Source organism: Cupressus sempervirens, chromosome 6, assembly GCF_028749045.1.
Source record: "Cupressus sempervirens isolate cs-2001-9-10 chromosome 6, ASM2874904v1, whole genome shotgun sequence".
Taxonomy (NCBI): domain Eukaryota; kingdom Viridiplantae; phylum Streptophyta; class Pinopsida; order Cupressales; family Cupressaceae; genus Cupressus; species Cupressus sempervirens.
Genome location: NC_143123.1, coordinates 213,214,388 through 213,227,814, shown reverse-complemented (window position 1 = coordinate 213,227,814; position 13,427 = coordinate 213,214,388). Strand labels below are relative to the sequence as shown.

Below are 13,427 nucleotides of genomic sequence, written 5' to 3'. Positions count from 1 at the left end.
CACCTGGGTTTTCTGGAAACCTATAGAAAGCTCAGGGAGAGGTTTTTGTGGAAGGAATTCAAAGGAGATGTATTGCAGTAAGTACGAGAATGTGCAGTCTATCAGCAAAACAAATCCGAACACACTTTACCTGCTAGGTTACTACAATCCTTGCCTATACCAGAACAGAAGTGGGAAAGTATCTCTATGGACTTCATCACCGGATTTCTTAAGGTAAACGAAAAGGATGATAGACTGACAAAGTATGCACACTTCTTTGTCATCTCAAATTTCTAGGCCGCACAACTAGCCAACTTGTTTTTCATCTGCAAGGGTTACCCCGTAACATTGTTAGTGACAAGGATGGTCGATTTCTCAATATTTTCCGGATAGAATTGTTTTGGTTGGCAGGAACAGAATGGTCACTAAGTACTATCTACCACCCTTAGGCAAATGGAGAAATGGAGATTGTGAACAAGTGGCTAGAAGGCTACCTTTGAAACTACATTTCAGCATAGCAATGGGCATGGGTCAAATGGATGCATCTGGCAGAATATTGTTACAATATCACTTATCACATGTCCATTGGGATGGCACCCTTCAAAGCACTATACGAGTATAAACCCCTTTCATTTATCGATATGGTACTAGGTGACAACCACGCACCAAAGGCAAGGGACTAGCTTCAGGAAGGGCAAGACATCCTGAGATTCTAGAAGGAGAACTTACAAAGGGCGCAGAATCAACAAAAGATCTACACCAACAGACACCGGATCAAGAGAAGTTTCGAAGTGAGAGACTTGGTCTATCTTAGGCTCCAACCATATAGGCAATCCCCATTGAAGGCAAATGGTAAAGAAAAATTGAAGCCACATTTTTATGGTCCTTATTGTGTAGCTCTTTGAATCAATGAAGTTGCCTATGAACTGGAACTTCCAGAAAGGAGTTGCATCCATAATGTCTTTCATGTCTCCTACCTAAAGAAAGTCATGGACAGAACATCGCAGTAACCACAGATCTTCCACTGCTCGATGAAGAAGGGAAGCTCGTGTTAGAACCAAGCGAGATTATTGATGTACGGGAGAAGACTCTAAGGAACCATACCCTGAGGGAATACTTGGTACGCTAGCAACACTTGTCGTTGGACGACGCAACTTCAGAAGGTGAGCACATTCTACAGCATCTGGCATTGCATTTGCTTGAGGACAAGCAAATTTTAGGATGGGAGGACTGTAATGTTCCTCTCATAAAATAAATAAATAATCAAACCATTGTTTATGGGCCGATTGATTTAGTACATCGCGGACCCATTTTTATTAAAAAATTCCATACGTGTGGTCGTCAGCTATCTTTGTAAACCCTAGGGAGTTCCTCCAAAGGGTATTTAAGCATGGCAGGTAGGTAGTAGTTGGTATGCATCTTTGAATTATTTCTTTTTTTTCCACGAATTCATGTTGGAGTTCTGGATTGTTCGTCATTTCAAAAGTGAAAGATCTTCCCTATTTAGCTACTTTGGTTTTGTTGGGACTCAACCCTCACCCTATTCCATTGTGTACGGCTTGGCTCGGAACTGGCAAATCAAAGCACCATCTGTCTGCGGAAATATTATTACTATTTGGTAACAAGTTGCGTATATCTATTTGGTCTCTGGTTTTTGCAAGTTATTTGTGTTTAATATATATATCATCTACATTTCAATCGGCATTTCCAAATCCTTCTGCATTCCCTCCACCTTCAATCACACAACCTCCCCATACAACCTCCTGCCTGCACTGTACGGATCCTTGCCTCCACCGTACAGTCGTACGACATCCTACCAATCGTACACCCTCATCTTCACCCCACCATACCAACCTCCATACTCACCGTGCACCCTCCATACTTAGCGTATGGCCTACCCACATCGTATGGCAGCACCTGTCAATACCATACGAACAATTATCTGCCACCACACGGACACTCCCTTATGCACAGTTTGTGTTGGGAAGGGCTGGAAACTGTCAGGAACACTACAGCGATCCTCTAACGAATCCTTACTTCGTTGTGTCAACTAGGCATAGGAGGGTGCTATCTTCTATGGATGTCAGAATGATTTTAGCCTTCTCAATATTTGTCCAAATACCCTATGAAGGCACAATCTAAATGAAATCTCCAATAGAAGTTAAACACTTGCAATTTAGGCCCAAACTGACCTTACACTGCTACATTCAATCAGCAACTACCAAAAGACTCACCATTATCATCAGTCAACAATATCTTCCATTCACCTACATATACTTCTACTTAACATGAAATGAAATCTAATCTACGTGAGGAATTGAAGAAACCATGCAACGCTCCAAAGCAACACTAAGTAATCCACAATGAAAAACAACAATGAATCATCAATTACTTTGATAGCATTATCGCAACAATTTCATCAAGTCTCCTCTCCTACTCTATTTCTAGTACTAGCTTCTCTCTAATGAATCTAAAGTCTAACCCCTTACAAATGAGAAGGCACTAGCCTTTTACAATTATCCAATTAGAATGAAGGGCCAAGATTTATCCGTACAAACCCTAATTAGGGTTGTCACACTACAATCCAATTACATGATGTCCCCATCATGTGGACCAATAAGAAAATTTCAATGCTTTTGAGAGGCCATGAGAAAATTTTACACTTGGCATAATATGAATGAATGTGCTTGGATGTGTGTAACTGGAAATTTCTGATTGATAGAAGACGAGTGGGCACCGTCTCAACATCCTCATCTCATAGCCTTGATCAATTCTTTGATGATGAGAAAATATCTCTTGATACACATCATTATCAAGCCTTCAGTTGTGATTGTTGTCAAGTTGGCCATTGTGAATGGATAGATGTTGTCATTGACAGCAACATTGTTATCAGATAAGGTTGGTTATTGTATAGATAAAGTTTGGGTACATTATGATGAAGAAATTGTTCAAGTATAACAAGGAAAATTTATCAGCAGTCATAAAGTTTTAGTCATCAAGCTTCATTACAAGCATTGCAAGCAGATATATGGCCACAATTTTGGTATATGCTAGAACAGTGAGTATATATGATACATCTATGTTTGCTGATGTTAATATGTCCGTTGAAGTGAGTTGTGAGTGAATAACATGAAAACAGTTTGTTATCAGAGATCCAAAATATATGGTAAAGAACGGATGATTGGGCGAAGGAATTGAATTGTCTTGACACTTCAAGAAGTTAGTAATGTAGGGAAAACATCCTAGATGTTTACCACCGCTTAGAAGATTGTGATCACAAGTTTGGATAAGTGTTACAAATTTTGTTATTCAGGCCAACTAGATAGAGTAAACTCATAGCACATCTGTTTCATCAATCTCCAACAAAGTCCAGTCACAAGATTCTTCACTCCATGAAACACAGCATGATCTTAGCTTTCACTTACAAGTAAAAGTTTAACAAAAACAAGCGGAAGGAAGAAGACATGGTATGTACAATCTGTTTTTAGTACGGCGATCTTTCTTCTAACATCACCACAAGCTAATATTGAGAGAATTTGATCACAGCTTTAACTATTACGGCGAATCGGTACAAAATACCTACTCCACATGGCATGAGTGCATCATTACTCTGAAGGGTAGTTGCAAGTGCTAAAGATGTCAGCATTTAAGTATTGAAACTTATACTCAGTAGATAATAATCAATATATATATATATAGATAATAGTATTAAATCATTGTTTATTATCTACCGCCAGTTCATCTTAATAATACATTACTATTTGATCTGATTGCATATCGGACAACCCAAAAAGCAGATTAATGTTGTGTTAAGGTTACAGTGGACAATGATATAATCATCTATAAATACTGTCGCACCGCTTGGGTTGTCGGATGACATCCCATGTCATTATTATGTTATTGTGGTCATGTCTTATGCATCGGTGTTATGTTAACTGCTAACTAACTAAGTATATGAACTGATGTCAATACATATGGATATTGAGGCATGACCACGTAGGGTCATGCCCGTACTTGGTGATGCTCTCAATATGTATATGTATTGACTTTTATTTGTATCTAAACATCATATCAATAAACACGACATACTGATTTCAGAGGAGAATAATTACTGTCATAGCAAGAATAATTAAGTATGATTTGAATAAAAGAAAAACACCAGTCTGCAACAAAGTAAAATTCAGACTGAAACAATTTTGATAAGTCTACACCAACTAAGATCTAATAAATTTACATGGTATCAGAGCCAACTTGGCAGGGAGACTATCAAAAGTCCAGGAAAAATGTCAAATAACATAAGAGTAGAAGATAGACTCGAAGGTGCTGTAAACTTTTTTTCATGGAAAATTCGGATTACCACAATCCTTGAAGAACTAGAACTAGAATCCTTCATTGAATCTCATAATCCAATTCCTGAAGATGAAACTGAAAAAATCACTTGGAAAAGGCAAAACAATAAAGCCAAGAAAATCATAGTAGACTCTATAAAGGATCACATACTTCCTTGCATTTCAAATTTGAAGAAAGCCTTTGAAGTATTCACAACAAATAAAAATGCATTCGAAATCAACAACTCAAGCAGATTGATTACTCTGAAGAATCAACTAATGAATACTAAAATGAATAAGGGAGAAACAATCTCATCTTATTTTGGAAGGATCTCTGAAATTAAGAATCGCCTAAATTCCATTGGAAACAAAGTAGAAGATCAAGAACTCTCTATATTAGCACTTAGAGGATTACCACTATCATGCGAAGCATTTATTCAAATTGCTAGTAGACCTTCAATTCCTTCATTTGATCAACTAAAAACTGATTGTATATCAAAAGAGTCAAGATTAATTTCTAGAGGTATTGTATCAAATCAAGAGGGAGAAATTCAAGCCCTTTTCTCAACTCTAGATCATCAAGGGAAAAAGAGAAAATTTAAAGAAAAGAAACATGACTATAAGAAGAAGAATTATAAGTTCAACAATACTAATCTCTCCAAAGTTAAATGCTATAAGTGTGAAAGATTTGGACATGTCTTCAGTCAATGTCCTGAAAGGGAAAGAATCTTAGCCTCTTTTGCCGAAAGTAAGAAAGATGAAAATCAATATTCTACTCTTCTTTATCAAGTGAGATAAACTCAAATGAAAGTGTGTGGATAATAGATAGTGGTGCCTCTTGACATATAAAAGGATTCAGGGACAAATTTGAAACACTTGAAAATTACAGATCTGAAGGAGTTACTATTGGAGACAACTCCACTCATCCAGTCAAAGGTATCAGGACTTGCTCTATTCAATTAAGGACTGGAGTTACATTAAAATTGAAAGATGTTCTATTTGTACCTGGAATAAAAAGAAACCTAATTTCAATCTGTGGATTAACAGATGAAGGGTTTCCAGTCACATTCAACGAAGACAAAGTTTTGTACTAGTCTAAAAAATGCTATCACCATAGGGACTAGAGATGGGACTTTGTATAAACTATGTAACATTCAAAAATCAAGCCCTTAATCATGAAATAACAAACTCTAATGAAATTTGGCATAGAAGACTTGGGCATATTGGTTTCAATTCACTACCAAAGATAGGAAAGATCACTTTTGAAATTCCAAATCTAAATTCTAAACATACATGTAAAGGTTGTGCTCAAGGAAAGAACATTAAAAATCCTTTCCCTCCTAGTGAACACAAGTCTAAATCAATCCTGGAACTAATTCACTCAGATCTATGTAGGCCCATGCCAACTCTCTCTCTAGGAGGTTACTCCTATTACATAACGTTCATCGATGATTACTCTAGGAAGACTTGGATCTTTTTTCTAAAAGTTAAAGAATCAAATGAAGTGTTATCAAAATTCAAAGAATTCAAAGAATTAGCGGAAATCAAGTGTCAAAGAAAATTAAAACTCTAAGATCTAACAATGAGGAAGAATATACCTTTGAGAATTTCAAAGCTTTTTGTACATCTGTTGGGATTAAGAGAGAGTATACAGTACCTTATAATCCTCAACAAAATGGGGTAGCAGAAAGGAAAAATAGAACTATTGCTGAGGCAGCAAAAGCTATGCTTCATGATCAAAATCTACACTTTTCATTCTGGGTAGAAACCACTAATATTGTTGCATACATACAAAACAAATGTCCACACTTAATTCTAGAAAATATAACAACTGCAAAAGTCCTTACAGGAAATAAATCTGACTTAAGTCAGCTCAGGATTTTTGGTTGTCCTATGTATATACATGTACCTAAAGAAAGAACTAGGTTAGAACCATCAGGAAAGAGAGGAATATTTGTTGGGCATAGTGAAAACTCAAAAGGATACAGAGTCTATGTTCCTAGACAAAGATTAGTAGAAAGAAGCAGAGATGTCATATTCGAGGAAAACACTGCCTTAAAACTATTAATAAGCACAAATGATGAGCCTTCAACAGACTTGGAGGAAAATCCACAACCTGAAATTCAGAGGGAGAACATATTAGAAGAAACAAGCTCAATACAAGATGCAGAAAGTAGAAATATCTCAAATATCAAAAAGAGACCATTATGGGCAAGAAAAATGATTGAAGAAAATGATGTTGAACCAAATGAAATCACTAAGGAAGTCAAGAAAACTATAAACAAATCATGTTATACTGCACTAGTAACTGAACTCACTAAATCTGAACCTACATCTGTTAAAGAAGCTCTAACTTGTCAAGCATGGAAAGATGCTATGGTTGAAGAATATCAATCAATACTACAAAAATGATGTATGGGACATTGTACCTAGACCTAAAGTCAAATCTGTTCTCTTCTAAATGGCTCTATAAAATCAAATATGCAGCAAATGGGAGCATTGAGAAACATAAAGCAAGGTTTGTTGCTCGAGGTTTTTCATAGAAGGCAGGTATTGATTATTAAGAAACCTTTGCCTCGGTTGCTCATTTCACTTCAGTCAGGACAATTCTTGCATTAGCAGCAGCAAAAGGATGGAAAGTGCATCAAATGGATGTGAAAACTGTATTCTTAAAATGGAGTCATAAATGAAGAAGTTTATATTGAACAGCCTGAAGGTTTTGTGATAAAAGATGAAAATGTTTATGTATGTAAATTAAAGAAAGCATTGTATGGCCTGAAACAAGCTCCTCGAGCTTGGTATGAAAGAATTGATAGCTATCTTAGCAAATTAGGATACTCTAAAAATGAAGCTGATCCTAATATCTATTTTAAAATTTCTAATGGAGATATGATCATTTTGGTTTTGTATGTTGATGATCTCTTAATAATAGGTGAAGACCATCTTATTACTGAATCCAAACAAGATCTTGCTGCTAAATTTGACATGATAGACCTCGGCTTGCTACATTACTTTTTGGGCTTAGAAGTATGTCAAAAGGAAGATTACATTTTCTTAAATCAAGGAAAATACACTAAAGATATTTTGAACAAATTTGGAATGATGGACAGCAAGCCACTTGCAATTCCAATGGAAACTAATCTACACAAGCTAAAAGAGAAAGCAACACATTCAGAATCTATTGATCCTACCCTCTACAGACAAATTATTGAATCTCTCATGTTTTTGATAAACACTAGACCTGATATCTGGTATTCCACAAATGTTCTTAGTCACTTTATGTGTGAACCTAAGAAAATACACCTAATGGCAGCTAAACATGTTTTGAAATATCTATGTGGCACTATTAGTTTTGGACTAAAGTACAGAAATGTTGAAATCAAACTTGAAGGCTATACTGATTCTGATTGGGTTGGTTGTTCCATAAATCGAAAGAGTACCTCCAGATGTTGCTTCAGCCTTGGATCAGCAATGATATCATGGTTCAATAGAAAACAACCTACAGTTTCCTTGAGTTCTACTGAAGCAGAATATATGGCAGCCTCCATGGGAGCACGTGAAGCAGTTTGGTTAAGGAAAATGTTATTTGGATTGTTTGGAAAGAAGTTAGATTCCACTGTGATTCATTGTGACAATTAGAGTTGTTTCAAACTTTCAGCAAATCCAATGTTCCACAATCGATCAAAGCACATCGAGACTCGTTACCACTATATCAGAGACATGGTTGAACGGAATGTGATCAAGTTGATTTATGTTAACACAAATGATCAAAATGCTAACATTTTCACTCAACCTCTTGCAAGAGTGAAAATAGAGTATTTTAGATCTAAACTTGGTATGACAAATATGTAATTACATTTTTGTAAATTTATTCATGAATATTGTTATATTAAATTATTGTTTGCAAACTTGTTAATGGAAGGTGATGATCTTCCATATTTTTGTCAAAGGTCTCTATTATTAGGTGACAATCTTATCAATAGATGACCAATCTTTAATATCAAAAGTATCGAAGATTATTGGTGTCATTGTTATAGGCCGAATTCTGTAGGACACATTGATATCCATCATGATTATAGGCCGGATCTTGCCGGACATCATGAAAATTATTGGTGTCATTGTTATAGGCAAAATTCTGCCAAACACATTGATATCCATCATGATTATAGCCCGGATTTCGCCGGACATCATGAATATTATTGGTGTCATTGTTATAGGCTGGATTCTGTCGGACACATTGATATCCATCATGATTATAGATCGGATCTTGCCGAACATCATGAAAATCAGCTATTATGGCTCTTTAGACTGGACTTTGCCAAATGCCATATTCTATCAAATATATTTGAGTCATGCTTACTTGTATGTAGAAGTTTCAATCCCTCATTGCTAAAGAGGGAGTGTTAAAGATGTTAGCATTTAAGTATTGAAACTTATACTCAGTATATATATATATATATATATATATATATATATATATATATATATATATATATATATATATATATATATATATATATATATATATATATATAAAATTAATTGTATTAAATCATTGTTTATTATCTACCGCCAGTTCATCTTAATAATACATTACTATTTGATCTGATTGCATATCGGACAACCCAGAAAGCAGATTAATGTTGTGTTAAGGTTATGGTGGACAATGATATAATTGTCTATGAATACCGTCGCACTGCTTGGGTTGTTGGATAACATCCCGTGTCATTATTATGTTATTGTGGTCATGTCTTATGCATCGGTATTATGTTAGCTGCTAACTAACTAAGCATATGAACCGACGTCAATACATATGGATATTGAGGCATGACCACGTAGGGTCATGCCCCTACTTGGTGATGCTCTCAATATGTATATGTATTGACTTTTATTTATATCTGAACATCATATCAATAAACAAGGCATACTGATTTCAGAGAAGAATAATTACTGTCATAGCAAGCATAATTATGTCTGATTTTGAATAAAAGAAAAACACCAGTCTGAAATAAAGTAGAATTCAGACTGAAACAATTTTGATAATTCTACACCAACTAAGATCTAATAAATTTACAGCAACTGTATAGAGAATTATAGAAGAGTAAAGGAAACATTGGCAAAAGAATGGGTGCACCATATTATCGAATGAGTGAACAAATTGAAGGAATTGCAAACTCGGTAATTTCTAGTGACTTCACGTGGTCAGATGGAGAGATGGGGTTCTTGAGACCCATTTATGCCTCAAACCTTTGTCATGAATGCAGAGAATTTAAGTCTTAACATTAAGGAGTTTGTGTTAGAGATCAATATAAAAAATGTGGTTGCAGAGAATTTAAGTCTAACATTAAGGAGTTTGTGTTAGAGATCAATATAAAAAATGTGGTCCATATTGAAACTAATAATATAAGGAGACTACTTGAGGAGAGGTATCCAACACTGTTTTAGACCCCTTATACTACCCATTGCCTCAATCTTTTGTCAAACTTAGGAAATTTTGACTAAATGAAAATTTGTGGTGGGCAACACCAAATTATTTACAATTACCCCTAAGTACTTAGTTTGGTGAGAGATTGTGCCAAAGGAAAAGGATTCAAGGGAGTGGGTTCTCTGCAGTTTACAACTAACTTCCTCACTTTATAGAAAATCTATGGTATGCTTAAAAAATTTGAAGCTAATGTTTGTAAGGCAACCATGGCTGGATTCTTCTTATTCAAATAAGATGGCTGGAATGAGGGTCATTCCATAATTGGTGAAAACTAGCTAGACCCCAAAAACTTAACTAGGCAAAGAACTTGTTTTATTTTCATTAAAAGAAAAAAGATTCCCTTTTGCAAATTTCAAAGAGCACATATATCATCCATAAATGAGCACAAAAGTGTTTTTTATTAAATTTGATTAATTTGAATACACATTGAGTACAAAATCGCATCATCATGTCAAATCTTGATACAATAGTTATCTAGCAACTATTATGAAATTATGACTGCCTTTAAAAATCATCATCATAATTCATAAATTTGCATATTACAACATTAGACATCTTCCTCTTCCCTGGTCTATTGAAAAATTGGGGAATATATAACGTTTGCACTCCATTGTAGCTCCTCACAACATTGACAGATGTGTTTGTGGCTCTAATTCAACCAAACCATGAACACCTCTACTCTGTTGTCTATCTTTCTTCTGCAAGGCTGAAGGTTGTCTATACTTAATATTTTATTATAATAGCAATGGCACTTGGGTTTTGATACTCACGGTGTGATACTTGATCATTGATCAATTATATTATGATAGTGATAAAGATAATTGTCTCAGTTATCGATTCTAATCTCCACTCGCAAATCCCCCCATTGTGATCAAATTTATTAAATGAGAAGGAATCTCATAATTAGTGGGGTCTAGGACACAGATCGCAATGAGTTTAAGGGGTGACATCCCTCGTGGGGGTCTCAGGCAATGCCCACAGTGGGGTCAAGGGGCAACATCCCTTGTGGGATTCGGGGGAAGCACCCCCAACAAGGTTGAGAGGCACTGCCTCTCATGGTGGTCTGCAGGCAGTGCCCCTAGTTCATTCCCTGTTGCAACACAAGGCAAGATCAAGGAGCAGCACCCCTGCCACCAAGGCTGAATTAAGGCCTTCAAAACCACATAAAACATATTGTTTCTCTGCCTTATTTCAGCCTTCAAGGGCCGCACAGCAGAAGATCAGTATTAGATGCCAATTAGAGGTGCCTATTGCTTTGGGGTTTGATTGGGAAGACGTACCCCAACCACAGTCTGTCTCAGGTAGTTCAAGCTACTGTCAGCAGTTCAGAGGTTTCTTAAATTGTTTATCAGCCTGAAAAGAGGCCATAAATCTCAAAGAAGCTGAAACCAGTTCTAGAAGGCCATCAGCTTGGAACCTGGAAAGCATTTCAGACTTATTATATTCCATATTTAGTCAATATATGCTACTTGTCCTTGTACGATCTCTAGTGAACAAATTGTGTGACATTTAATAAGAAAAGTTGGGTCCATTTCAGTAGTTCAGATTTAGTTAAATAGATAGTTTTTGTTATTTTAGTGTCGAATTGTATTCCAAATTGCAAAACATCAATAAAATTTTAAAAACCATCAAAAAAATATTTTAAAAATCAGAATATAGAAAAAATCAAAACAACCCCCCTTTAGCAGGTCAAAGAAAGATTTGCAAACAAAATTCAGAACTTAAGCACATTTCCCTAGTTGGCATCTTTCAATCTTTGCTCAAAAAGGTGGCATGCTCAGCTACTTATGAGGAAATGACTTGATTGGCTTTGATCCATGTAGTGGCTAACATTATGTAATATGGGGAACCCATGTTTATGGAAGATGAGATGGATGATTTTGAGAAGCAAGCATAATATGGTGAAACAAAAGCAGAGGCGAAATTAAATGACATCATTGCTGATTGTAATTTTGATGATCAATTAATTTTACATTATTGCAGAATATGTTTGTTTGCTTCAGGAAATCTACTAAGATGACACAAGTCGGAACAAAAAAAGAATTTATTTCTTCACACACAATCATCACCTGGTCTGGACAGGTGAGTGTCTCTTAATGCCTACCAATCTGAAAGCGGAATATAGTCATGCATTTATGATCAAAAGATGTGTGATTGGTATAAGAGAGAATAAGAGTCCAATTGGAAGTAAGAAGTAGGAAGCTTCTATATTTGGTTGTTATACCCTCAGCCGTAACAAATGAAGAACCTCCATGATGGCTATTCTTAAGAGTTAGTGTTACGAATGAACAAAGATCCAACTGATTTTTAGTACATGTTAATCTGCCCTTCCATAATTGAGATCCCAGTAAGAAATTTTGTATTGATGACTGATCCAAAGGCTCTAACTCTATGTACCTTTAACCCCCACATTCATTTCTCCTCTAGAACAATGTCAATACTTTATTCATGAATAACACCAGAACATAACAAACTATACTAAAGTTCTACACATTTCTAATAATTTTCTAGCACCTGCAGAATTTCAATGGATGTGGTTAATTCAGAGTCTTTACATCTCAAAGGATATAAGGATCTCATGAGCTACGCCATAATTGTACATACAGACACATGAATCCCAGTTTGAGATATCATTGGTATTAACTCAAAAAGCACAAAAGACTTTTTATAAGCATTAACCTGTAAAGACACCCAAGTCTTGATTGCACCGAGATAGTTTCCAAGATGGATTGATCCAGTTGGTTGCACACCTGAAGCAACCCTCTTCCTGCTAAATTTCAGGTACTTATCAGGAAACTGAACTTCATGACCCACCAAAGTAACGAAACAGGCATAGACAATATGAATAAATAACAATATTATCCCACATTAAGAATAACATGAATGTGACTCATAAGAATGGCATTTGGAATATTTCCAACTTTAATAAATTTTAAGATAGTAAACCACAGGAAAATTTGTTTACAACATTTCAAATGTGACTAGTGCAGATCCACTACAAAGGTTCTCCTTCTGTTGTACAAAGTTGTTTAGAGTGGTCGATGCATATGAGAGAAAATATATCTATGAACTCCTTGGAAATGAAAACCTTGCTTTACTTACACAAAAACAAAATTTTCCATGCCCTTTCTAAATATGCTGATTCTAACAAGAAATAACGACCAAACTTTGCCTGTGATGTAGAGTTCAAACACAATAAATATGCAATAGTAACAGGAAACTTACAACAGAGTAAGGAATGTCTTATCACCACATGAAGGATGCGGATGAGTTTACATCTCAGCTCACTCAACCACAAGTGAAGGACACAACCACTAATGATGGTTGTGGTTCCTCTTTCTTTTTAAGGTCCGGTTTTTTCCAAATAAGAAACATAAAGAAGTTTGGTGGTGAGAGCACATGGAGGCCAATTTTTCTGTGACAATTAAGTTGCAGTAAAAAGCTCTCCCAGGGCCAGTAAAGAAGAAGAGAATGAAGGGCCTCTTGAAGATTAAAAGGAAGATGGTGGAAGTGGTCCTCGAGGTGCTGGGAATTAAGTTTCAGAATCACTGGCTGTGGAAACTCAATATAGATATTGTTTCTATGGTGCTGGCATGGGGCCTGCAGTTGGAGGATGAAGAGGACACTGTGAAATG

At 35.8% G+C, this 13,427-nt stretch overlaps 1 protein-coding gene across 5 annotated transcripts in view; it reads right to left on the bottom strand.

Moving 5' to 3' along the window:
• Positions 1 to 13,427, bottom strand: part of OVA4 (Nucleotidylyl transferase superfamily protein) — a 265,199-nt gene that overhangs the window by 214,583 nt on the left and 37,189 nt on the right. For 4 of the 5 annotated variants that reach the window (XR_016352847.1, XR_016352848.1, XM_089787495.1 and 1 more), the window contains exon 3: positions 12,472 to 12,562. Coding sequence is in view for 3 of the 5 variants with exons in the window: in XM_089787495.1 (XP_089643621.1) it covers positions 12,472 to 12,562 (91 nt within the window). In the remaining 2 variants the exon portion in view is untranslated. The remainder of the gene's footprint in view (positions 1 to 12,471; positions 12,563 to 13,427) is intronic. The other variant, XM_089787496.1, reaches the window with a different exon arrangement.